At 39.8% G+C, this 27,992-nt stretch overlaps 1 protein-coding gene across 1 annotated transcript in view; it reads left to right on the top strand.

Annotated features, from left to right (window-relative positions):
• Positions 1-9,239: 9,239 nt before the first annotated feature.
• LOC143582143 (uncharacterized) overlaps positions 9,240-27,992 on the top strand; it is a 32,817-nt gene continuing 14,064 nt past the window's right edge. The window contains exons 1-7 of the mRNA XM_077064775.1: positions 9,240-10,758; positions 11,206-11,480; positions 11,937-12,072; positions 12,153-12,310; positions 13,070-13,139; positions 13,225-13,475; positions 13,595-13,666. Coding sequence (XP_076920890.1) covers positions 9,714-10,758; positions 11,206-11,480; positions 11,937-12,072; positions 12,153-12,310; positions 13,070-13,139; positions 13,225-13,475; positions 13,595-13,666 — 2,007 coding nt within the window. The 5' untranslated portion in view covers positions 9,240-9,713. The remainder of the gene's footprint in view (positions 10,759-11,205; positions 11,481-11,936; positions 12,073-12,152; positions 12,311-13,069; positions 13,140-13,224; positions 13,476-13,594; positions 13,667-27,992) is intronic.

Here is a 27,992-nt window from a genome sequence, read left to right as displayed (position 1 = left end):
TTTTGTCTTGTTCTGTTTGTCTTGGAATCTTTTCCCCTTTTTCTGGATTTATGTCTCCTAGGGTTTCTCTATAAATAATAACATTATTTTTCCTAACACTACACACACAAAACACTTAATCTCTCTTATTCTCTCTTGCTCCTTGCTCTCTCTGCCGTCCTCCTCTCTGCCTCCGTCTTCCTCTCCGTTCTGCCCTGCTTTTCCGGTAATATATATTATATATAATAATTTACTTATTAATTATGCTAACTTATAATCAAGACTTAAAACAAATCATTAAAACTATAATCTTATTTATAGGTTAACTTGTGCTTGTTGAAAGTTGGTTTTTGCTTTATCTATCATCGCATCTTTATCAAGTGAGTAATCTCGTACCTAATCCCTTTTTATTTTTAATGTTTTGGGATGTTCATGTGTTCGTACAAACTTAGAGTCTTAAACTTGTTTATGAACTTTAGTCGCGCAGTATCCCATGTGTTGAGGACGTTTACTTGGCTGTTTATTTGTATGTGTGTATCATTAACCGCTTTGTTCGGCCTATTCCGCAGTTTTCATGGATCCATTAGATGAACACGGGAGACCTATCGTTTACGGTTTTCTTTGTTTACACTTGCACAGATGTTTTCTCGTTTTTGTGCTCAATTGGGAGCACGGATTGAACTATGAACTATGAGCTATGATCTATCTAGGCTTGATCACAATCTGATTGCACCCTTGTTAAACACCAGACATACACGTGTTGCGCGCAGATTTATTGCTATCTATGTATTGTATTAAACTTGATTTCTCACCAACACGCAAGTGTTTGACGTTTATTTTAACACATGTTCAGGTTTGCAGTAGCTGTTTTGGAGCTTGTGGACACATAGGAAGTTTTCTTTATTTTGGACCTAGATTAAAATGTATCAAGACAAGTTATTGCTGTTCGAATATTATGATTTATAATATATTGATTTATGATGTTTTATGTTCTCTTGTTTACCCTGCGCGTGCGCGAATGAATGTATTTATTAAATATTGACACCCAATAGTGTCACGAGTAATGAAACAATATGTGGCGCCCCGATGTATAATCCGCCTTTGGTCGAGGTGTTACAAAGGTCGGAACGACTCAATTAAAAAAAATCGTTGGTGATAATAAGTAATGTCAACAGTACCAAAAGTCCTAACATGTATCCACACATCACGTATAATATCCGAACATCACGTATAATATCCGTAGGAACTTGTCTTTTAATCAAAGATAGTACATATTTTAAAACTTATTCATAATTCATTATCAATATTAGAAATTTGCACTTTGATGTGTATTGGTGTCCAAATCCGAGCACTTGATCTTCGGCTTTTTGCTTCCATTTGTGGGCTTCACTTAAAGCAATCCAATACCAAATATTAGTTATTGCCAATATTTAAATATTATATATAAATAAGATATTAAACCCGGAGTAATATTAGTCAAAATATTAAGCCAAACCAGGTCCAACGTAGTCTATGTCGGCTACCGTTATGCAACTCCAAAGATTCAATTTATTATGTATCTTAACTCGCCCGATTGATCATAAGCTTCGCGTACCTGTTTCTAATCAGCATGATTAGAACCCATCAATATAATTACAACCCATTTAAATTAATCTTAATGCTATTTCACGTCTCAACTAAAATTCAACTTTAGAAACGGTTACAACTTTTCAACATATTATTTACAACCCGTCTAAGCAACTTAACGAATCATTTCTCTAATTAAATCATGCTACTAATTTAATATTCACCAACGAGTCAAATCTTCATCTAGTTACTATATTATTATTATAATCGACAAGCTGGTCCGAAACCTAAATCAAACCGTACTACACAATGCTAGTACTATTTATATTCTAGACACGAGTAATTCCCACTTAGACATTTGGTAGGGAAAACTTCAAACTGTAACGAGTTAAAACAACCAGTACGCATTAAGTATAGTCAAAAGAATCAACTTTCAATTAATGGGTCAAGGCGGCCCGTATCCATTTGATATTCATATTAATCAAAACATACTAATAAGACTTGTAACTTCTTAAAATAGATGTAAGATAAACTTACCTTTGTTCGTAGGAGCTTGATTACACTTCGTCCATTTGACTCGTTGGCTTCCAAGCTTCAACATACCTAGCTTGTTAAAGTCAACTTTCAACAAGTTAGAATACATAATGTGGACACTCGGCATTAGTATTCTTTATATTTTCATACCACTCTCATTCATACCGAATAATTAACTAGCCAAGAATCATCAATGTGTTCATCAAGTTATCAGTTAAACATTTTCAAGTCATTTATCCACTTCCCCCGTTTTAACGGTTGACTCAGTACATATACGACTAGGCTCTACTTAGCAACTTCATAAATTATGGCATTAATTTACATTAAAGAAGTTATGTCATAATCTCTTCTAAACAAGTGCGCATACCATTTATTATTATGAAAAAAACTATTTTCAGTACTGCACCTTTTGTACAGCACCTATTCACCTCAACGTTTGACAAGTTAAAAGTCAGAACTAACTTAATATTCTCAAAAGTAAAATGTAGTAAACTCACAGAGGTTTCGAAGCATATAAAGTTCACCTTTATCGGAGCTACGGTTTATTATATGTGATTTTTAGCAAAACAGGTCAGCAACCTATTTTCTGTCAAAACAGTATGCTGAATCTGCTATATTGCTCTAGAAACTAACTATTTTGAACAATATTTCATCCGAAACAGCTTTTCATGTTCTCATATAAAACGTAGTAGACTCAAGGAGCTTTTCAAGAATATAAAATACATCTTTCTCGGATTTTTATACTATTTTATATGATTATTCAAAGAACATGACAACAACATAATTTAACTTCAAACAGCATGCTGTCATCATTTTAATCTACTGTTTTGATCCGTTTTAAGTATGAATTAGCTTATCGTGTTCAAAGATGAAACCTAGTACATCAAAAGAGGTTTTCAAGCATGTATAATACACATTCACCCGATTTTTCAATGATTTTATACGAATTTTATTGACAGCAGTAATATGAATTTCACATCTTAACAACTCTTTTAATTCCTTGTTGGTTAAGACATTTTCACAAACACCTTGTGTGCATTCATTTGAAATCATTACTTTAAATCTCTACGCACGATCTGAAATGCCTATTTGCTCACACATTTTAACAATAACCTCTTATGTTTGATGCATTACAACAATCAACGTATGTGTACAGATTATAATCATATAACCACATCCATAAAAGATCTCTAATTTATCAACTGTGTTCATCAAATATGGTATACTCTTGAACACAGTTTGACACTACTATGATAGAATCAACAATTATAACTAGTAATAGATCACATAATCAATATTATCACTATCAGTTCATCAATAATCACATATAACACGTACTAGATCATCATGCATGAAGTGTAGATAACAAAGCCCCAACTTTAGGGTTAGAAACACTTACCCAATAATCGATCTACTAGACGATTATTATGTATTTTCTAATGCTCGATTTGATAATCGATTTGAGAAGTGAAATCATATGTTCTCCTTCTTGCTTGTTATCTTTTTCTTGCTTGTTTTCTTCTTCTGTCCACACACATCCAGAACATCCAAAAATATACATCACCCACCCTTTTGTTTTATTTCCTCTTTGACCCCTCTTTGGTTTAATATCCATATTTATAAAAATCTTGAAATTTGGGATGTTACATAACTGTTGTTTAACATCGAGTTACAGACCAATCAATAAACGAGAACAAATCTGTCAACCAACTGATCTCAACAAAACTCAAACCCTAACATTTTTTGACATCTCTAGGGTTCTAATTAATCATGTTGAAAACCCCCGTTAGATTTGATCGCAGGATGGTTGATGAAGTTTGGAGCAAGAATCAAAGTGATGAAGAAGAGTAATGAGCTTCAATCGATGTTTATGGATTAGGTTTGTAATTGGGAGGAGGTGAAGGTGATGATACTTAGGAAAAATAAAGCGTTTTAGCCATATAAAACTAAACTACTCTTTGGTCACACAACCTCGTATAAGTGGCCATATATTTTAAGCGTTTTAGCCACATTACTAATAAATACAATGGTTGTTCGTCATATTTCGCCACATTATTAAAAATGTGGCTAACAAATGTGACATTAGGCCACACAACGTAATATAAGTGGCTATATCTTTTACCTTTTAAACACACCTCTTATCAATACAGTAGTCGTTCGTCACATTTGGCCACACTATTAAAACATGTGGCTAGTTAAATGTCACAGTTTGTGGCTAATGCATGTGTTTTTTGTCACATGTATCAAAGATCAAACAAACTATAACTGTAGGTCACATTTCGCCACACGTTTTTATAATGTGGCTAGCTTTTGTCACAGTTTTTTTCAAAGTGTGGCGAAAAGTACCTAAGTAGGTATAGAATGGTCACATGAAGAATAACATGTGTGGCCAAAACATTCTGGAAGGTATTCAAATATGGTCAAATACCTTTTAGCCACACATTTAAGCCGAAGTGTGGCAAATCGCCCAGACCACATGTGTGGCTAAAAGTCGATTTTCACGTAGTGTAAATACAAGAAAACGAAAACTAGGTTAACAATTGCTAATGTGAATACGTATAGTATGTAAATAATGTAAGTATGTACATGTCCCCAAAAGTTTGGAAAACAAGTAAAAGAAGGGTAGTGATTACTCACCTTGTCAATAAGGCAAATGAATGAATGAGTGTGATAAGAACAACAAATTAAACGTCACGCTTGCCGAGATAGATCAACGGAAAATCCTATGTAATAATTATAATTGGAGAATACTACAAATTAATAAATTGACAAATAAAGATTAACGGGTGTTTGTAAGTTTAAAATAATTTAATTAAGTTTATTTTATAAATGTTAGTAAAATATTTATAACTAAAACAAACATAAATCCTTTTAATTATAAGTATTATAGTTGAAATAAATAATAGAAATATTTGTTTATAAAAATATTGACCAATAATTATTTTTATATTTTAATTATGTATTTTATATTAAAACTTTATTAAAAACCTTTATCAATTTATATCATATTTATATACATACATACATGCATGCATACATACATACATACATATATATATATATATACATATAAGATGAGTATCATTACACAACTGTTAAACTATTTGAGAACTTAAAGGAACCCTTAAAAACTAACGTTTTTTATTAAAAAAGTTGTATGTTAATGTTGTTTGAGTGTAATTTTATCATTTCTTATTTATATATTTACGATTACAATTTTGAAAATTAGTTTTTATACGTATCTATGTTTTGTTTTACACCTATGTAAATTTGTTAGTACATAAATTTTACACATATGTAAACTTGTGATTAATGTATGTAATTAAAAATTTTTATATATAATATGATAAAACTACTCTTAAATAATGTTTATATATAAAAAAAATGTTTGATTGTTTAGAGTTCTTAATTTTTTTAGAGTTCTTAAATAATAACAACCCTATATATACATATGTAAACCTTTAACAAGGACTTGGAAAAACAACATGTTAAATTGCCGGTTTTAATAAAATATCAATTAATTATTAATCTTATGATATTTATAATATTATTTAATTGATTAAAGAAATAAATATAATACTTAAAATATTTTCCATAAATAAAAAGGGGTAAAACGGGCTAGGGTGGCTCGAACCCACACCCCCAGCCACCTATAGCCTTAACGCAACCACCCTAGCCCAAACTGATTAATTTTAAACACACAGATGCAGACCTAGAATACTATATGAATCCTAGAACTATCAATCGGCCAAATCGTTGCATGTTTGGCCGATTGATTATAGGGTTATTGATCCAGACACTTAGACGATAATAAACAACTAATCAATTACCTAAGCCGGCAGAAACGAGAATCAAGAATGGCAGACACGAGTTTATGATTATGTAATTAACCTTGGGGGTTTAATTGACGATGCAACTAAGGACGTGCAGGCAGAAATAAAATTAATATATTGATCTCTAGGTGTATAATACCAATTTACTTAATGACGGTTTGATAAAATATGAAAATTCATATAAAATTGATCCTAGTTTCCTGATTACGATTGTCGGCAAGCTCGTTATGGTATGGAGAATATTACTATTGATCCAATTTCCAAGTTTATGTCGGCAATTGTGGCTCAAGCTAGCTAATTGGGTCACAGGTTTGCGGAATGGGTGATGGACACGGGTTTGGTAGATGGGTTAATGGGTTAGATGGATTATAATTTATCAGATTTGCTGTTTGGTCCCTCAACTAAGGGTAAGGGTACAAAGATGGGTTAGAGTATGGTATAGGGTTGAAAATGTAGATAAATGAAAGTTATTAATATATATTAAATAAATATAATAAACAATTAATAATAAAATAATAATAACTCGATCGATGCAATATATTCTTGATAAAATTTCCCGAACTTATAAACGGGTCAAGTAAAGGATAAAAAATATTAAATGGAAAATCCAAGTTGTTACAACTTAGTGTTTTGTTTAGCGTAATTTAGTTAATACTTATTTGATTACTTTTAGCATATCACTTTATAATACATGATACTCATTATATAGATATAATATATTGTACATACTGATGCATAACATTAATTTTCCTTTACCATATCTAAATCAAATCAGTCTAATTGTCAATCTAATCTTAATCTAACTAACCATGCATACCTTCTTGACCGTGAGATGACCTACATCACTCACATATGTAATTTACCGACACTCACCACAAAGGCGCTGCTATGTTCATACAAGAGCCTGAACTGTGCCCATTCGAGGGAGCCTAGACTAACTCATAGGCTGGTTGGTTTTACACAAACATTTCCTTTACAATTACACATGACACGTATACGTATGCAAACAAACCCCAAAACATTCAAAGAGAAGGGGTCTAAAACTCACATGTCACGTCCTTGACTGGTTAAACTTCTCACGTCTTGAACAACTAAACTACTATACAAGAGTCACATGGCAAAACTATCATTGCCACAAATTAAACAAAACACTCGCAAACATGACTGGTTTACACTCGTATACATGACTGGTTCACACTTGCAAACATGACTGGTTCGCACTTGCACACCAAGGTAATTAAGCGAGCCTTATTATATGCGAGGCACTCTACTTTGCGAGACTAGCTTACTGTTTTAGGCGAACAAGACCCTAAGTCGGATTTTTATCAAGATTGTTCCTTTACAAGATTGTTGCCTACCATAAGCCACTCTGCATTAGATTTGACTACTTATCATCATCATCATTATATCATTAGTCACTCATCAACCTGTGTTAGGAAAATTTTCAAATTTCTCATAAACCTATAACCAGTACAGATATTGAGAAGCATAAAGCACCAACATGTGTTCAAAGATCTTGAAAATCAGTAAGGTTTTCATTCACACTTCCTTATGTTCATAAAGTCTAGAAAATCTTGAAGAGAAGGCCTCCATGGGTAGCAAAAAACGGAGCAAACACAAGCGACCCAACAGCCATGAGCTTGATGAGGATGTTCAAAGACGGACTAGATGTGTCCTTTAGCGAGTCCCCAACGGTGTCACCAATCACGGCTGCCGTGTGTGGGTCCGATCCTTTTGGACCGAATGTCCTTGCATGCTCAGAAGCACCACCCTAAAGTTGTAAATATTTGAAGATTAATGGTCAGATTAACAAATGACTCATGTCCAAAGTAGGGTTGTGTAACGAGCCAAGCCAGCTTTAGATCGAGCGTAGGCTCGAAGTTAAACAAGCCAGCTCAGCTCAAAAATTCTTAACGAGCTGAAATTTGAGCTCGAGCAAGCTCATTTATTTTGGAAAATTTAAAAATATTGTATTTCTTACACTTATAATAGATGTAAGATCATGATCCTCATCATGCATAACATCATGTAGGTGTATAAACGATATGATATGGATCGAATAACATGTATTTACTATACTATACGATATCGCGGAATTATATCATAAAGATGTTACAACACAATCACTCGTAAGCTTCAATATATTGATATAACAATGAGAGTAAAAATCTTATCAGAATGTTAACTGTTACAAGATTAAACATGAAAAGCCTATTTATACTGTCTACGGTGTCAGCGTATAAGGCTAGTCACCATATAAGCTTATACTGACGTATAAGCTTATACGCCACTACCTTATGCGCTACACTTTACACATTTTCATATAATGACAATTCAGCCCCTTACACTCATACATATAACATTATTAGCCCAGTAGACCTAGCATTAGACATTAATTCTCTAACAATAGATTTAACATTTAATAACAAAAATTAACAACAAAAAAGGCGGATTGTTTTTTGCTTTAATAGTTGGCTTTTGAGCAAGCCCAACAAGCGTGTCAACAAACATATATAGCTAACTGTAACAGAAAACCTACGTAACTGAACGAAAATAACCAAACCCAATACAAAATCGACGGTTTGGTTTTATATTTTTTATAAAGCCAATTTTTGGTCCAGTTTCAGTTTTGCTATCAACCAAGAACCGAAACATTAAATAAATCAATTGACAAAAAAAAGGGTTTTGAGTAATTTATAAAATACTAGCAGATAGTGTGGCACAGTAATAATTGATTTAAATGCATATTAACCAACTAAGACTTTTGTGGTTAGTACATCTACGGTTGTGATTTCGTCCGGCTCACGAATGCACCGAACAGAGATAAGGAGACCAAGGCAGCAGGCCCGATAGCATATCCCTGATATCAGGCTCAACTGATGTGTCGCACAATTTTTACCCTCGTTACATTTTGTTAGCTGTGATCGTTGTTGGTCGACATATTGTTTTCTGTTGGTTCTTTATATTGGTCTTTTATGATTGCGATTTTAATTTTGGTAACAGGGCGTTTTTTATTTTAGATGAAGAGAAAAATTATTTGTGATTTTGATCATATCAGTTATTGGTGCTCTGATACCAGTTTGTTAGAGATATTAACCAGTAAGCTCCTATCATGATTACATAATACATTCTTAGGGAAATAACAAATGATTAATCTAGCTTATTCCATATATATGTATATGTTTAACATCATCTTCATCACTTGAAGAATTCTTGTAAATTTTGTCTTTGAAAACAATGGATTTAACTTTGTCCTTTTGATTAAGTGTTTAAATATAGTTGGATGTGGATTTGATTATGACATAAACAAAATTAATCCACTGAGGGTACTCTAGCCAATGAGTATGTCCAAACATTAAATTGCCAAAAGAAAAACAAACGATAACCATTGTTTACGATTGTTATGGCCGGCCTTTTTGGAGCCACGGATGATACAAATATAACTACGGAATTTCTATGATGGTGGAGATAACAAGGAAATTTATTTAACTGATAGTGAAATGATATGACATCAATAAACTATTGATTTGGACATTTTCCCTTAAATATATAAGTTATATATGTAAATTGTGGAGGAAGGAGATCATCCTTGTTGGGCCAACCAACGGGCATGAGGTGACATCAATGGCCGCTTGTTGCTCATTTGCCTGCCACTTTATTGTAATGGTTTGAATGGTTATTAATATAAAACTACATAGAATATGGCAGTTGTGTTTGGGGAATACACCTGTAGCTTCTTACTCTTCTATGTGATTTCTTTTTGAGATGTAACTACCGATATCTTACTAACTAGCCAAGATTATGTCCTCTACAACTAGTGATACTGACAAATTGCCATCACTAGCATTTGCACAAACATGCCATCATTTTTCACTTGTAGAAATTCGAGACGCGACCAATGATTTTGATGAAAACCAGATCATTGGACATGGAGGATTTGGAAAAGTGTACCGTGGTCAACTTTGCAGTAAAGAAGGTAATCATAATGTTGCCGTTAAACGGTTGGATTCAATGTCGAACCAGGGGGAACCTGAGTTTAAGGCCGAACTTCAGATGCTTTCTCAGCTGCGTCACCGTCACTTGGTATCTCTGATTGGTTTTTGTGATGATAACAAGGAGATGATTCTTGTTTATAAATATATGTCCAATGGAACCCTATATTATCATTTACATAAAGCTACAACACCGTTAAGTTGGGTTCAACGATTGAAGATAGGCATAGATGCTGGACTTGGATTGATTTACCTTCACACTGGTGTTGGTACCCATCAAGAAATCATACATCGTGATGTGAAGAGTTCGAACATTCTTTTGGATGAGAAATGGGAAGCTATGATTTCAGATTTTGGGTTGTCAAAAATACGCCCAACTAATCAGTCATTGTCATATCTTGATGCCAGTGTTAAAGGCACATTCGGTTATCTTGATCCAGAGTATTACTATACAAGCAAACTGACAACAAAAACAGATGTCTATGCATTTGGGGTTGTATTGTTTGAATTGCTATCTGGGAGGCTTGCAGTGGATGAACGCAACGGAGAGGATCATTGTAGTTTGGTACGGTGGGCTCAAAAATGCATAAAAGACCGAAAATTAGACCAAATGGTTGATATTAATATCAGAGGAACTATTAGGAAAAGATGCTTAAGAGGGTTTGCTAAAATCGCAGATCGTTGTGTTTGTGGTTTTACCAAAGAACGCCCTTCAATGACTGAAGTTGTAGAATTACTTCAGGACTTACTGGAACAACAAGAGAAAGCTAATATGTCGGCTATGTTACCAGGCGGAATGGGTTTTCCTTCCAAGATTCTTAAGTATCTTGTTCCTGAGAGCAAACCTAACTCTGGTATACAAATTTATAATCTTTTAGTATTCTATGTTCTTATTTATTAATTGTGTTTTCATATTCTTATGAACAGAAAAGTACTACTTATACCAGTCTAAAAATCAAATTAATTACATGATAAAAAAATACCGAGTCATACCATATGAAGAAGTTGATAACTTTATTGCTTTCTTTTGGTTCTATCTGTACCAAGAAACTATGTACATGAAAATAATTGGCGGACGAACATACATAGTATGGGAGGTAGTTGCCCTCTATTAAAAAAAAACAAATTTAAGTGATTTTATTTTATACACAAAAATCTCGATCGCCCCTCTTAAAATTTTGATGTAGCACTCTAATCGCCTCCCATGAAAATTCCCTGCGTCCGCCACTGATTGTTTTATTTTTATTTGACAATACTTTTAAAATATGCACTTACATGGTTCATTTTTATCAAATTTTTAGAGCAAAGACACAAAAGCGTACAAAACAATCTTGAAGAAACGAATCAGCGCACTATAGTCAACAGAGGTGGTAGCTATCATGGTGAAATGCTTATAAAACCTCGGAAACTTGTGACTAGAAAAGTAGAACAGTACGCATATGGTGAATTGGAAGATGACACTGGGCACTTTGGTTGGCATAGAAGGTTGGGTTTTGGGTTTAATGGAACTGTTTACAGAGGTTGGCTTAATACTGGATCACCCATTGCGGTTAGAAACCTTGATGGCTACAAACATGTAAGTCTTATCCATTGTATTTTCAGCTTTTTTTCTATGGAAATTTAAATGGGTCATGCTATAGTAACACCATCATACGTCGGCCATCCACAAAACATTCAGACGGGTGTGTAGACCAAGAAAAGTCAAACTATTAACATTATTGGTCAGAACTGTCGTTTGCATAATATCCTGATGGCCTTTCTGACTATAGGGGCTCAAACTTTGAAAATTATGGTCTAGAATGACCGTTAGAACAATATCCAGATGGCCATTATGACCATAAACAGACAAACTTTTAATTTTTGGTAAAAACGGTCGTCCGACTTCTATCCAAACGGCTATTTGAAACGGTATGGGACGAGATGTTAGATGGTGTGCGTACATATGACTCCTATTCAAATCTACATGGTGTTCTTGCATATATCTTAATCATGTGACAGCATATTTTAAAATTTTGATCTCTTTTAAATGCAGTTTGATCTGCAGATGTACAAAGAGTTTCAACATCCCAATCTTGTTCAAGTCATAGGATATTGTAAATGTGGTAGAGATCTCTACCTTGTGTATGAATACATGTGCAACGGAAATTTTGAGGATCTCCTTCGTAGCGGTTAGTAGCATAACTCTAGACCAAACTCAAAACTGAAATAATGCCAACTTAACGGAAGAACTAATCTTTCATGAGTATAGGAACTATAGCAAGACTTCCACTGGTTACTAGGATCAAAATAGTTGTTGGAATTGCTCGAGGAATGGTTTTCTTGAACGAGTCACAATTTCGAGTCAGGAAAATGACAAAGACACATAGTGGGTCTCTAATTGCGAGAAATAAGTTACTGTTTGATGAGGTATGACCAGAAGATATTTTTCAATCTTTGGTTGATATATTATATTTTGTTGTTGTAGGTAGTGTAGGGATACGTTCGCATATTTAGAATAAAATACAATAAGAATTGAAAAACACACAATTTAAAGGACTTACAATCCAAATACAAATATTTTTATAGCAGCGATTTGAACTACCCTCATTACCCAAGTTAGTCTTTCTGGAGACGCTCTAGGTCTGACTCACCCAAGCACACCATCGAGGAAACTCATCACTATGGGAAAGTAAGTGTCCAAGCCTTAACCATCAACCACATGAACCTAAGACCATAAGTATCCAAGCCTTAACTATCACTCACATACAATTGATGTAAAGAGAAAGCAAAGAACATGTAGAATATATGATATATAAAGTGTGTGCTTGATACTGTCTCCTAACAAAAGCAGTTGTACTAGATCACCAAACCTGAAATTCATCATGTTGTTTCTAGAAAACTTTATTGTGTTTTGAGTGTGTAGAGTATATAAAGTCTCTCATGTTCTTGCCTCTCACAAATAAGTTGACAACTAGAAATCCTCACCATTAATCCTCACCAAAGGGTGACAGTTGAAGTCCCAAGGTGGATAAAATTAAGTTGATCATTGGCGGACCAAAGTTTAGTGGAAGATGAGAAAAAAAATTGGGGTGTAATAATTTTCCGTACAAAGAAAAAAGAAAAGCATTTCTTACATCTCCTACTCGTTTTACCGACGTGTCTCAAGATTAGAATATAAATTTGCAGGATTTTAACGTGAAGATTTCAGGGTATGAATTTCCTATGTTAGTACATGGATTTTTCACTCATAGGTCTGGTAAGGAACTTCTACCTCTGTATCCTATTGTCCTTTAGCTTGAGGTGATGCAAATGCTTAAATCTGACAAGGATCAACCTGTTAGATTGGGATACGTTGCCAAGCAACCTGCGCGGTTTTAAGAAGTTATTCAAGGAGGTGGTAGTTGGGGAAAAAGTCACCTCTTTTACGCTGAGCAGAAGCTCGAATAAGTCATTGAGCGGCATAGCAAGTTTATGTTTTCAAATATGCAATGAGGTGGACGCGGAATCAAAGATTCTGACATTCATGGACAAGTATAAGAAGCATTTCCAGGAATGGGGCATTCCTGATAGCAACTGCGTAACGCGATCTATAGTAAGCATTTAATCAATAAACTTTGCATTTCAACCTCCATAATTTTTAAACATTTATGCAGAAACATTTTGTAGATATAAATAGTTGCTAATGCCATTATTTTTCCTTCTGTTATCTAGGGAATAAATCACCATAGCTTGAGACAACGAGATGTGGAAATGGACAAACAGAGTTCAAGCGATTCATGCCAGGCATTTATGATCATATTGATTGGTTTAATTTTGATTTTGGTTGTTGTCATTGTGTTCTGGTTGGTTTGTAAATCGTTAGTTTGTAAATCAGTACTTCTTGTTTTCTCCTTTTTTGAATGGATTCTTGGTGTTGGAAAATTAGTGAAAAATGAGTTTTTCGGACACCGTTAATTATATACAATTGTAATTAATATAATCTATTAATTTACACTTGTGTTCTACTAAGATGAATAAGATATCAATGTTTAAACTTGTTTATGTGAAAATTAAACTATATATATTATAAGCTTGATTCCCACTATTGACACTGCTTGGTTCTTCACGGTTACTACGAATGGACAACAACGTAAATAGAACAGTTTCATTCCAAAGAATTAAACTATACTTAATTACTTATTAAGGGTTTTGATCCAATACAAATGAAATTAGCGTGCTAAACGTGAGAATCAAGTAAAGTAATTATATATACAAGTAAAGTAATTATACAATTTAAATTCTTTATTTTATATGACAATAATGAGTTCTCACATGTTTAGAGCCAACAGATAACACGGTTTGACTCTAACTACATAGTCTGGTGTTGTCTGACACTTGCATAAGAACCATGTTCATACTACGAAACCTAATAATATAAATAAAGATATGAAAGAAAGAAAGAAACCAGAAGGTCTAGAGCTGCCATGATCATATGATCATGTTGGGGTAATGTTTACTCATGAAAAAGCCCAACTAACAATTCATCGTACATGAATTATTACTATTATTATTATTATTATTATTATTATTATTATTATTATTATTATTTTATTTAGTAATAAAGAAAGAAAAAAGTCTATCTTAAATATATATAAACGAAAGCTCCCTAGATTCTCTCAAGCCGCCAGATTGTTTTATTCTTAAATGAAGACTTATCATGCATTTTGAAGAGGTATGTACCCGCCTCAACACCGAGCGAGGCGGGTCAACCCACAAGATATAGATAAGAGGCTTGAAATCAAGACATTATGAAGGCACAAAGCCAAAACCTATGCGCATGACGCATATCACATATGCTCAGGCATCACATATGCTCAGGCATCACATATGCTCACGCATCACATATGCTCACGCGTATCACATGCTCACGCACCATATATGCTCACGCATATCACATCTGCGCGTGGCGCATCCGCGCGTGACGCATATCACATGCTCACGCATATCACATTTGCGCGTGGCGCATCTGCGCGTGGCGCATATCACATGTTTGTGCATATCACATCTGCGCATGAAACATCTGCGCGTGAGAATAAAGAGAAGACCTCGCGCATCCTCAGGATAGGCGCATATCACACATGCACATAATCAACCTCGTTCTTATCCAAATCAGGATAAGGACAACCTTGATTGTGCACGTCAGACAACCTTCCAGAAGGTATCTTTTTAAGGAATAAGAATATGCTGATGTTGACAGCTGCCAATGAAAGGTGGATAACTCAGCAAGACCCATGTGCAATTAATCAATGAGAAAGCACCAGGTGTCCCAAGGACACGTGGCGCGAAGCAATAGGAGGAGGCCAAAAAGGCCCTAATTGGGTCTGAGCCCAATCATTGGAAACCCTAGCACTATAAATACCACATCAACTCCACAAGGAGAGGTATGCCCTATTACACAGTATTAAGCTATATTAAGCAATACACTCCAATTTCCTTACTCTCAGATTATTATCTTCTCCTACAAACTCTTATTCTCACACCGGAGGGTTACCCCAAAGAGGACCCCTCTGTCCCTTTCTGAGGGGTAAGTTTACGGTGCTGTTCATTTTGTAGGTGGAAGAATCCAGATCCCAGAGAACCATCGGTGAAATAGCATAATCACACCCGAGGAAAGTTGATTGTCTACCAGTAAGTCGATCCACGTTTCTTCATTGGCGCCATCACCTGTTACAACGGCAACAAAATCTCATCAGTTCTCTAAAAAAAATTTTTCACCATGGTTTCTGGTGTTCGTAACGTCGATCAAGTTTTGGAGGATATTGAGCGTGAGGATGTTAATGGGGGACAGCAGTTTCTGAGGGTGCCGCGTGATTCTACGCGTACCACTAGTAACCATCCCTTCATTACAACTCCTCATAGCCAGACTGAAACTCCTCCAGACGATCTCACGTTCCAAAATCTTACCGGCGCGAAACAAAAAGGACCAATGGGTCCAGAAGATGAAACCAATGACCCTAAAGAATGGCTCATAAACGAGCAACGACGTCTAATGGACAAGTACAATGAGATGGTCAAACACAAAAAGTTAGCCGACTTAACACAAAGGCTAGCGTTTGACAAGCAAACCGTTCATGGAACAAAAAGGGCGCGCGCGCCGGAAGAGGGTCACTCTGTTCACACTGAACACGCTGAGTTTAGTGATGAAGAAGTGCACAGCATGAGGAAGACGCGAGATACTCATGCAGGAGGCTCAAAGCTCCGCGCGCACATGAACGTGACGCCTGGAGCTAAAGCCGACATAGATCTGTACACACCATACAGCCCACCAGTGAGAGGGCAAGTGGACGTAACCACACCGTACAGGCCAGCCATCTTGGTGAAACATTCAAAATTCACTGAGCGCATCGCGAAGGCTCCCATTCAGCACAAAACCAAAATGCCAAGTGCTTTGGGCAAATATGACGGCACAACAGATCCAGACGATTTCTTACAAGGTTTTTACAACACTGGAAACCTAGAAAGCTGGACGATGCCAACATGGTGTCACATGTTTGCTCGCTGCCTCACGGGCGCGGCGCGTGTCTGGTTCGAAAGCTTGCCGACTGGGCAAATCGATGGGTTCGAGGAACTATTGGAAAAGTTCGTACAGCAGCGCAGACACACGCGCGACCCTGATGACATCATGCACTGCGTGCGCAGGAATGATGAAACGATTGAAGACTACATAACTCGTTTCAATCAGGAGTCTCTGGCAATCGGAGGTATCACTGAGCAACCTTTGCGCGTGGCCTTTATACAAGGCGCGCGCAGTGATCAACTCCGCAGAGCTCTCGTGAGCAGAGATGGCATGCCAACCACTTGGGCCAAGCTAATGGAAGCATCGCGAGTTTTCGCGAGAAATGAAAAACAAATTGCCCAAGATAGAGCAAGAGAAAGAGGGCATCAAGCAGAGGCACCGCGCAACAACGAAAGAAGAGGCAAACAGAACTCTGTATGGTCCAGGTTGCAACAAACCAGTTTTTCTCCCGCAGAAAAGCAGGCGCAACCAAGCTCACCCCAGCCCCAAAAAGACATTCGTAATCGCGGAGAAGGTGATAAGAGGGAAGGGGGCAGAGATCCTAACAGACCTCTGCCAAGAATATGGACTCCCCTCACTAAAACGCCTTCACAAGTGTTAAGCACTGAGAATGTCCAGTTCAAAAGCCCCAAGCCACTACACTACAAGGGACCATCAAACAGTGGCAAGTACTGTGAGTTTCACAAGTCCACATGACATAACACTGATGCATGCCACCACTTGAAGGATGCAATTGAAAAAGATGTGAAATCAGGCAAGCTGGCTCACCTGGTGAAAAACTCAAGACCAGAAAATGAACAACCAGAAGGAGCCTCAGCCAGCAAAAAGTTCAAAAGAATCTGTGTAGCCGAGGGAGGAAGGCAAGGGCAAATATCAAGAAAGAGAAGCGCGCAAATCCAAGGAGATTGGCGCGAGCAACAAGTAATCTTCCCAAGAATCAGGGGAGGCCCTTCTATCAGCAGTCCTCTTGTCATCACTACATACATTGCTCATTATGAAGTGTCAAAAGTCCTGGTGGACACTGGCAGTGAATCAGACATCATGTATGAGCAATGTTTCAGGAAACTGGATCCAGCAGACCAAGCAAGGCTTGAAATTGTGAATGCACCAATCTCTGGTGTTTCAAATGAAATTATTCATCCCCTAGGTCAAATACAATTTGAACTAACCATGGGGGATGAGAAACACAAGCGAGCCGAAGTTGTCAACTTCTTGGTCTTGCCCACCACTTCATGCCACAATATGATCTTGGGTAGGGGAACGATTGCCCAATTCAACGCCATACCGTCGCCAGCGCACGGCGCATTGGGGTTCCCAACACCAACAGGTGTAACTTTTGTATACCGAGATCATTTGTGTGCAGTGACAAGTACTCCGCGGGAAGGGAGAATGAAACTTCCAATGGCAAACAATGCGCCAGAGGAATGGATTCTCAACCCAAAATTCCCGGAGCAAACAATCAAAATTGGAGCTACGATATCAGACGACACGAGGTTGAGAATGAAAAGATTGCTCACAGCATATATGTCGGTCTTCGCGTGGCAACACTCTGATATGACTGGGGTTCCGCGAGACCTGGCGCAACATTCTCTCAACACGTTCAAGTCTGTAGAACCAATTGCTCAAAAGAAGAGAGTCATGGGGGATGAGAAGGCGAAGGCCATGAATGAGCAGGTTGAGGATCTACTGCGCGCAAACATCATCCGCCCGATACGATACCAGACATGGGTAGCCAATCCTGTGATGGTAAAGAAAAGTAACGGGTCGTGGAGGATGTGCATTGACTTCAAGGACCTCAACAAAGCGTGCCCAAAAGATTGTTACCCCCTCCCAAACATCGACGCAAAAGTGGACTCCGTGGCGCCATTCAAGCTCAAATGTTTCCTGGATGCCTACAAGGGCTATCACCAGATTCAAATGGCACCACAAGACGAGGACAAGACTGCCTTCAGAACCGACAAGGGTGTTTTTTGTTACACAAAAATGCCCTTTGGTTTGAAGAATGCGGGAGCCACCTACCAAAGACTTATGGATGCCGTTTTCAACGAGCAAATTGGAAGAAACCTAGAAGTCTACGTGGATGATTTGGTGATCAAAAGCAGGGAGGAAAAACAAATGCTCAAAGACATCGAAGAAACCCTTGGGCGCCTAATGGAAGTTAACATGAAGCTCAATCCGAGCAAATGCACTTTCGGCGTACAAGAGGGAAAATTTCTAGGTGTAATGGTCACCAAGGATGGTTTCAAGGTGAACCCAGAAAAGGTGGAGGCCATCCTTGACATGCCCTCGCCATCCACCATGAAAGAAGTCCAGAAGCTGAATGGTAGATTGGTATCAATCAACAGGTTCCTAGCGAACCATGCAAGCAAATCTACCCCATTTGTCAACACATTGAGAAATTGCTTAAAGAAAAGCCAATTCAAATGGACTCCTGAGGCCGAGCAAGCTTTCAGTGAGATAAAAGAATGTTTGATAAATCTGCCCGCGCTCACAGCTCCACTTCCTGGTGAAATTTTGACATTGTACCTATCAGCAGGAGAGCGCGCCATCGGCGCAGTATTGTTGGTGGATCACAAGGGAATCCAAACGCCAATATACTATGTGAGTCGGGTGCTGACAGATCCTGAGACGCGCTACTCCATCATGGAAAAGTTAGTTTTGTCACTAACACACGCGTCGCGCAAGCTTCATAGATACTTCAATGGTCATCCTATTGAAGTTCTGACTGGTTACAACATCCAGCAAGTCTTGCGGCGTCCCGCGCTCTCAGGAAGGCTGACAAAATGGGCGCTGGAATTAGGAGAGCACACGATCGCCTATAAGCCCCGTCCAGCAATAAAGGGACAAGTCTTAGCTGATTTCATCGCAGAAATCCCCGAAGGAAAAATTGAAGAGGCTCAGCGCGAGGTAGACCCTCCGCGAGCCAATGATGAAGAAAATGTTTGGAGATTGTTCACTGACGGAGCTTCAAACAACGAAGGGTCCGGCGCAGGCCTCAAACTGGTGGATCCAGAGAATCATGAATATACTTACGCCATCAGGTTGGACTTCAAGAGCACCAACAATGAAGCTGAGTATGAAGCCCTGCTGGCCCTGCTGGCTGGCCTGCGCATCGCGCACAAATTCGGAGTTAAAAAGTTAGAGGCCCATGTTGATTCATACTTGGTAGCAGCACAAGTCAATGGCCTTTATGATGCCAAGGAGAACACCATGCCTCTGTATCTAGAGCAGGTGAAAAAGCTCATCGAGCAATTTGACTGCTTCAGAATCATACATATTCCGCGCAGTGAAAACAAGTCTGCTGACGCGCTGAGTAAGATGGCATCAACCAGCTTCGATCATTTTGGCAAAGATGTCAGGGTAGAAGTAATGAGCAACCCGTCGGTGGGAGCGAAGTCTGTCCTTGTAACTCATACAACACCTTCATCATGGATAACTCCAATAATGGAATTCTTGAAGGAGGGAAAGGTACCGGACAATCGCGCACAGGCGAGGAAGATAAGACACAAGTCGCAGAACTATGAACTGCTTGATGGTACATTATATCGACGCTCTTATCTAGGACCGCTCATGAAATGCCTAGATGCTGAGGAAGCAAGCTATGTGATCAGAGAGATACACGAAGGAATCTGTGGAATACATGCTGGCCCGCGCATGGTGGTTGCCAAGGCAATGAGCGCAGGTTACTATTGGCCAGGCATGTACTTGGACGCTTTAAAAGAGATCCAAAAATGCAAAGCATGTCAGAGCTATGCGCCAAACACCATGCGGCCAAAGAACAACTTGATTCCGGTGACCTCCGCATGGCCTTTCCACAAATGGGCAATCGATATTGTGGGTCCCCTACCGCAAGCGCAAGGGCGAGTAAAATTTTTGGTAGTGGCAGTAGACTATTTCACGAAATGGGTCGAAGCCAAGCCACTAGCAAAAATCACAGCCGAGGCGATGAAGCAGTTTATTTGGAGCCACATCATATGCCGTTTTGGCCTTCCCATGGAAATTGTGAGCGACAATGGCAAACAATTCACTGACAAGAAGATATCCAGCTGGCTCAAGGAATTGCGCATCAACCAAATTTTCACTTCAGTATACCACCCTCAGGGGAATGGCCAAGTGGAGCGCGCGAACCAAAGCTTGCTAAATGGGCTGAAGAAAAGGTTGGAGGGAGAATCCCATTCTTGGGTCGAAGAGCTACCTAATGTCCTGTGGGAGCACAGGACATTAAGCAAAACCAGCAACGGCGAATCCCCGTTCAGCCTAACCTATGGAACGGAGGCAATGATTCCAGCAGAAATTGGATGCCCATCCCATAGAGTGCTCATGATGAGCAAGATTGATAACGAGCGCGAAAGGAGGTTGGATCTCAACTTACTTGAAGGGCGCAGAGAGGCGGCTATCATCAGTGAAGCCAAATACAAGAAAAAACTGGAAAAATATTACAATCAACGCGTAAAAGAATGCCACTTCAAGAAAAATGATTTTGTCCTTCGAAACAATGAAGCTAGCCGCGCGATACCCCCGGGAAAAATGTCCCCCAACTGGGAGGGACCTTATCAAGTCTCCGAAGAATTGGGAAAAGGCGCATACGCTTTAAAAGATTTGAATGGAAAGAAGATCCCGCGCGCATGGAACGCGGCACAGCTTAGAAAATGTTTCATGTAAAAATTGTCAAATTTGTAATCAAGGCTCTTCAAGCCATTATGAATAATGATACGCGCTATCTTCTCTTAATGTGGATTCTATTACCTTTTGCATACATGTTTCACACTTCCCTTTATTAATTTTGAGCAATATGACAACATTGTATTGACATCAAAACAAAAATAAAACGAAGTAAAACATACATGCGCGAGCTTCAAGCTCAAACGCGTTAACGAGTCTTAACTCTAAAACGTCAGGGCCTTAGCCCAATAATATGAGCCTTAGCTCAGGGCCTTAGCCCAATAATGTGAGCTTTAGCTCAAATCACTCACAACATCCATCCTACATGCTGCGCATCCTGACCATAAAAATACCTAAGCACAACTAAGGCAAAGCACATGCCAAAACATAGTTGTTAAGGTCTCAGGTCGAGGTCGCGCATGAAATTGTAATGGATATCAGAGTAACACATACTGACACGTAAAGGCTAAAAAACTCATAATTCCCTATAATAAATGCGTGATAACGTCGCGCAAAAGAGGAATAATGAAACGCCAAAGCACGTGTCAACATAGTCAGGATATTGCAAAATCACTTACAATATGACAAGGATTAAGTATAATAATTTCCTTACAACCTTGTTCTTATTTCAACGTGCAAGCATATCTTATATTCAACAAGCAAACATGCAATATAAAGAGATGAATGGGGAATGCGCAAGAGGCGAATAAGGGAAAAACAAAATTTCATTCCAAAGCATTGAAATTTACAAGTTTACAAGATGATGAGATACAAACTACAAATAAAAAAAAAAAAACATGAAGGGCTTCTCAAGTCTCCACGTCGACGTCAGCCTCTTCATCGTCCTCATCACCGCCCTCAGCATCTGGCGCAGCCCACTCCTCGTCATCTCCAAACTGACCATAGTCAAGATGTTCGTCCTGAATGGAGTCGCCTTCTATCACAATAGTGTCAGGAGCGGGTCCTTTGGCCACGCCAGAGCCGCTAGCAGGGGCAGCATTCCCCGCGCCATCATCGCCGCCACCATCCCCTTCGCACTCGTCAAGTAATTTCTTTAGCGCGCCGAGATCGGGCTGGTCAGCAAGCGCGGATATCTGCAAATCATAAGGAAAAATATGAGTACAAAAAGACTTGGAAAATAAGTCAATGTAATCTCATTAAGGTTAAAATACCTGCGCACGGATGGGAATGGGAGTATTCAAATACTTCTCCCCCATCTCGGCCATGTCCGCGCAGGCAACGTCGAGCTGATAAGGGTAGTCAGATGGGTTCTTCTTCAGCATGCTATATTCACAGCCATCCTTAAACCCTTCAGCTCGACCCACCAAGCGCGCGGCAGCGTTGCAATCCATCACAAGGGCCTGAAACTCGTCTGAGTATTTCATCGCGTAAGCGCAACGAGTCATACCCTGTGAGATTAGCCATTGGCGATCCTGCGCGAGGGAAGAAACAGACGTCTCAAGAGCAGGAATCTGAGAGTTTAACAACTCAACAGTTTCCTTAGTCTGTTTCAGCTCCTCTTTGTCGGACGCTGCTGCTGCCAAGGCTTCTTCCTTTTCCGCTCGCGCAACATCGAGTGCTTCCTGGCTAGACGCTGCCGTCGCCAAGGCTTCATCTTTCTCGGCCCGCGCGGCCGCCAGCTCCTTCTTCAGGCGCGCAACCTCACTCTCCAATGATGATTTGTCAGTTATAGACTAGACAAGAGCTTGGTCACGCGCCTCCGCGTCCAGCTCCAAGTCACGCACTCTACGCGCGTACTTGGCCGAGTCCGCCTCGGCCGCCTGTAGCTTCTCCCGCGCAGCCTGTAGCTCATGCCCGCGCTTCACGAAAGCGATGTTGGCACTTGCTCTGTTCTCGCTGAGCTCTGCTTGGAGTTTCTCAGCTCTCTCTCGGGCATCAGAAAGATGCCAAGCAGACACTTTAGCCTCTTGCTTGGCTTCCGCAAGAGCATCACGTACCTTTACGTAATCATAGCGAAGCTCTTGGGAGGCAACAAAGAAAGCTGACCCAGCAAACAGATGATCGTTGAGCAAGTCATCGCGAGCGCGGTCCTCCTGAAACCTCCTTTCAGCTGGAGGCACAGAATGAGCCCAGAAATCCTCACACACACCCATGGACTGAAATGAGCTGTCCTCAGTAATATACCATCTCGGGCGGTAAATGTGATCGGCTTCCTGCAAACACAAAGTAATGATCTGTCATCAAAACACTAATATGGAAGTCCGCGCAGCGGAGCAAAAACGAACCTATACCTGCGGAGATGAAGCAGAAAAGTCAGCGCCAGCCCCACGAGAAGACTGCGCCGCGAAATCTCGTGGCGCTGCAGGGCTGGCGCGGCCGCTGTCGGAGCCTTCAACTTGAACCTCCTCATCCTCTGAAACAGGCCTTTTCTCCTGCGACCTAGAAGAACCAAAATCAGTCTCACGAGGAGGGCTGCGCACAGGAGGAGGTGAGGGAGGTCTCGACGCCGCCAGATCGGCGCGTAAAACGGCCTCCTGCTCCTTAGTAATCCCGATGAGGGGAGATTCAGCGCTTGCAGGAGCAGAAGCAGAACCAACGGCGCTGGCACCGGCGCCAGCAGTGCCGCCAGCAGCTTGAACGCCAGCTATGACTCCTATGAAAAATCAACAAAAAGAAATGGTTCATGACTTGATCTAAAAGAAAAAGTCAGAAAATAAAAGCGCAATACATACCTTGGCGCAACGCCGTTCGCGAGTTAAACATCGCCATGAAGTCCATTCTCCCCTTTTTTGAGGGTAAAACAGGGGACTTCGAAGCGACCTCCGGCGCAGCCTCGGCACCTTGTTGCGCCTGAGGTTGATCCACCAAGGTCGCCGGCTCTACAAACATTTGAGTGAGCAAAGATTCATTAATAATTCTATCAGAATCGCGCTCATAAAACCATAAAGTATAAAGTATACCTGTCGAAGAGGAAACGGCAGGCGCAACGCCGCTTCCCTTTTCCGCCGCGCGAAGGGAGGAGGTAGCGGCACCATACCTCGTGTGGACAGGAGGTCTGCCCACATTTTGAGGCAGGGAAGACAAGGAAAACTTGGAGGTAAACTCCTGGGTTTTCTCAAGTCCCTTCGCCTGAGTAGGAGGATCCTGAACAACAGGGGCATCATCTTTCTTCTGTTTCTTACTGGCCCCTGCGCCAGTTTTCCCTTTAGCCTTACGCTTTAGTTGGGGAAACTCAGCCTCCTCCTCCTCCTCCTCTTCCGCGAGCTCCAGCTCGTAGTTCTCAAGCGCGTCTACAATACGTGCAACAGAAATGTTAGCCAAATTTGGTATTATAAAGGCATAAGCATAAGTACAAAGGCTTACCAGGCGCATCGCTGTCAAAGAGAAATCCCAGATCAACAGGGATGAACATGTCATCGAAGCGATCGGGGAAGCCAACCTCCCCAGCGCCCAGCGCGACGGAACCACCCTCCATATGCTCATCATAGGCGGCGTGGACATACTCCTTGCTGACTGCACAAAACAAGTCAAATGATATCAGCAAAACGAATTATATTCGCGCAGAAGTAATGCAACGAGTTAACTTACACAAGCCGTCAACTTGGATAACGGGCTCAGTCGCGCTGTCAGCCCACCTCCTGCTCATACCAACCCCCACCAGCGCCTCCTCGCAAATTTTCTTGGCGGGGGATGGTTCGGCAGTCAACTTTTTTACCCAGACGCCAGTTGGGTTCTTGAAGACACCCACATCCGAAGGCGCAGAAGAGATCGCGCGCATGGTCATGCGGATGGGGATCACACCAGCCCTGATATAGAAAAATCTCTCAGACCAGTCATGAAGGCTCTTGAATGAAACAGTGCAGCACTTGACCTTCTGACTGCGAGGAATAAATGAGAACCAAGAATCTTGGATCTTGGGCTTATAAAAAAACTGAAAGCGCCGAGGGGTGGGCTCCTCGCGCTGAGATTTGCACATGAACTCAAAGTGAGTCATGCGCACGAGTCCAAACGGATGGACTTGGGATATATGAATCCCATAAAACCTAAGCAGCGCACCCACAAACCTTGTCATCGGGAGACGAAGGTTGCAGTGGGTGAAAAAATGGCAATAAAGGGATATATAGCCGGTGGGCGGGTCCGCCGCCGTTTGCTCGGCCGCCGGCAGCATGCAGCCATACTCAGGGAGAAAACCCTGAGAGGCGATAAGGCTGTCAAAATCGGACTGCCTCAGTTTACAGGGGATCTCATCCCACTTCTTCATTGCCTTGGTTTTCCCTATCTCCTCCGATGAGGCCTCAGCAGCCCTCTTCCCCTTGCCGGTCTTCTTCAACGTAGACATTACTAACGATTTCACACGGCAATGGCTGGGGGAGATTGTGTTGTCTGAGCTATCAGACATATAACAATAAAATCGGACAAAGGATGCTTCTGAAGAACAGAGATCTGGAAGCAGAAGACAAGCAATCGGAAAAGAATGAAAGAAAAAAGCTCTGAATAAACAACAAAGAAGATGAAGAATAAAAACTCAAAAGGGCTTGCTTTTATAGGCCCAGGAGAGAGAAAATTTGGTACTGATCGGACTTCACGCGCCTCCACTCGCAGGTGTAAGCCAACACGAGCGCGACACGTATCCCTGACACTGTGTGAGGGGACACGAAAAGAAACGATACAGGTGCTGCCAGAGTTCACGCGCCACCACTCGCAGGTACGGACCAACGCGAGCGCGACACGTGTTCCTGACACTATGTGAGGGGACATGAAAGGCAACTGTAGCACCTCGAGCACACGAAAAGTCTGACACGTCTCCATCACTGACGCATGTCAGCAACAACCAACCACGTACAGGGACGATTCGTTTTCAACCAAAAGGATAGAATTTCGCGCACCGATGAGTAATAAGAAGAAAAGACAAACCCTATTAAAAGAGCAAACTATTAAGTCTAATATCTATCTTACCTTGCTCGCGCGAGACAAGACACACATTAGACTGGGGGGCTTGAAGAGGTATGTACCCGCTTCAACACCGAGCGAGGCGGGTCAACCCACAAGATATAGACAAGAGGCTTGAAATCAAGACATTATGAAGGCACAAAGCCAAAACCTATGCGCATGGCGCATATCACATATGCTCATGCATCACATGCTCAGGCATCACATATGCTCATGCATCACATATGCTCAGGCATCACATATGCTCACGCATCACATATGCTCACGCGTATCACATGCTCACGCACCATATATGCTCACGCATATCACATCTGCGCGTGGCGCATCCGCGCGTGACGCATATCACATGCTCACGCATATCACATTTGCGCGTGGCGCATCCGCGCGTGGCGCATATCACATGCTTGTGCATATCACATCTGCGCATGAAACATCTGCGCGTGAGAATAAAGAGAAGACCTCGCGCATCCTCAGGATAGGCGCATATCACACATGCACATAATCAACCTCGTCCTTATCCAAATCAGGATAAGGACAACCTTGATTGTGCACGTCAGACAACCTTCCAGAAGGTATCTTTTTAAGGAATAAGAATATGCTGATGTTGACAGCTGCCAATGAAAGGTGGACAACTCAGCAAGACCCATGTGCAATTAATCAATGAGAAAGCACCAGGTGTCCCAAGGACACGTGGCGCGAAGCAATAGGAGGAGGCCAAAAAGGCCCTAATTGGGTCTGAGCCCAATCATTGGAAACCCTAGCACTATAAATACCACATCAACTCCACAAGGAGAGGTATGCCCTATTACACAGTATTAAGCTATATTAAGCAATACACTCCAATTTCCTTACTCTCAGATTATTATCTTCTCCTACAAACTCTTATTCTCACACCGGAGGGTTACCCCAAAGAGGACCCCTCTGTCCCTTTCTGAGGGGTAAGTTTACGGTGCTGTTCATTTTGTAGGTGGAAGAATCCAGATCCCAGAGAACCATCGGTGAAATAGCATAATCACACCCAAGGAAAGTTGATCGTCTACCAGTGAGTCGATCCACGTTTCTTCACATTTGACTCGAATTCATAGGTATGTGTATCATCAAACCCATATAGCCCTTAAACGGGTTATAACATCTCATTATATTAAAAATTAATCTTATCAAATATTTGATATGAAAATCCTACAAAATAAGAAAATATACTAAAAATTAATATATATTTAAAAAAAGATATTATTCATAATTAATAAACAATTTTATGGTAAAAATAAATAAATAAGTGGGACATGGGTGTCACATATAGCTTTGAAACCAGTATAACATTTCATTTATTTATAAAACCATTTTATCATCAAATCCTAAGTATATTATTAACTTCCTTACAATAAATAAATATAAAATTCAAAAAAGTATATAGATATTATAAACGAATAATGTAAAACAACATACGAGGATGTAAATAAATTACAATACATGTTACGTGCAAGAAAAAAAGGAAAAGAAAAAACTAAAGAACTAAAAATCTTAATCTTAAATATATTTATAAACGAAAACTTTAAAAGCTCTCTGGTTGCTCCTTACATTCTCTCAAGCTACCAGATTATTTTATTTGTAAATTAAGACTTCTCATGCATTTGACCCGAATCCACGGGTATAGGTCTCACTAAACTCAAATAACCTTAAATTGGTTATTACATCTCATTATATTAAAAATTAATCTCACCATATATTTGATATGAAAATCCTATAATATATGGATAAATTAAAAATTAATATCCAAATTTTTAAAAAATATATATTATTTATATTAAGAAACAATTTTGAAGTAAAAAAAAATAAGCGGGTAATGGGTTTGACCAAACTCATAGCTTTTAAATGGGTTATAACATCTCATTTGTTTGTGAAACATTTTAATCATCAAACCCTAAGTAACGAAAAAGAAACACAACCCGCTCTTTAAATTCTCTCAAGCCACCAAATTGC

The sequence above is a fragment of the Bidens hawaiensis genome, unplaced genomic scaffold (assembly GCF_021521415.1).
Source record: "Bidens hawaiensis isolate Kalapana, Puna unplaced genomic scaffold, B.hawaiensis_p1.1 tig00031470_1, whole genome shotgun sequence".
NCBI classification, from domain to species: Eukaryota; Viridiplantae; Streptophyta; class Magnoliopsida; order Asterales; family Asteraceae; genus Bidens; species Bidens hawaiensis.
This window is presented reverse-complemented; position numbering and strand designations above follow the sequence as displayed.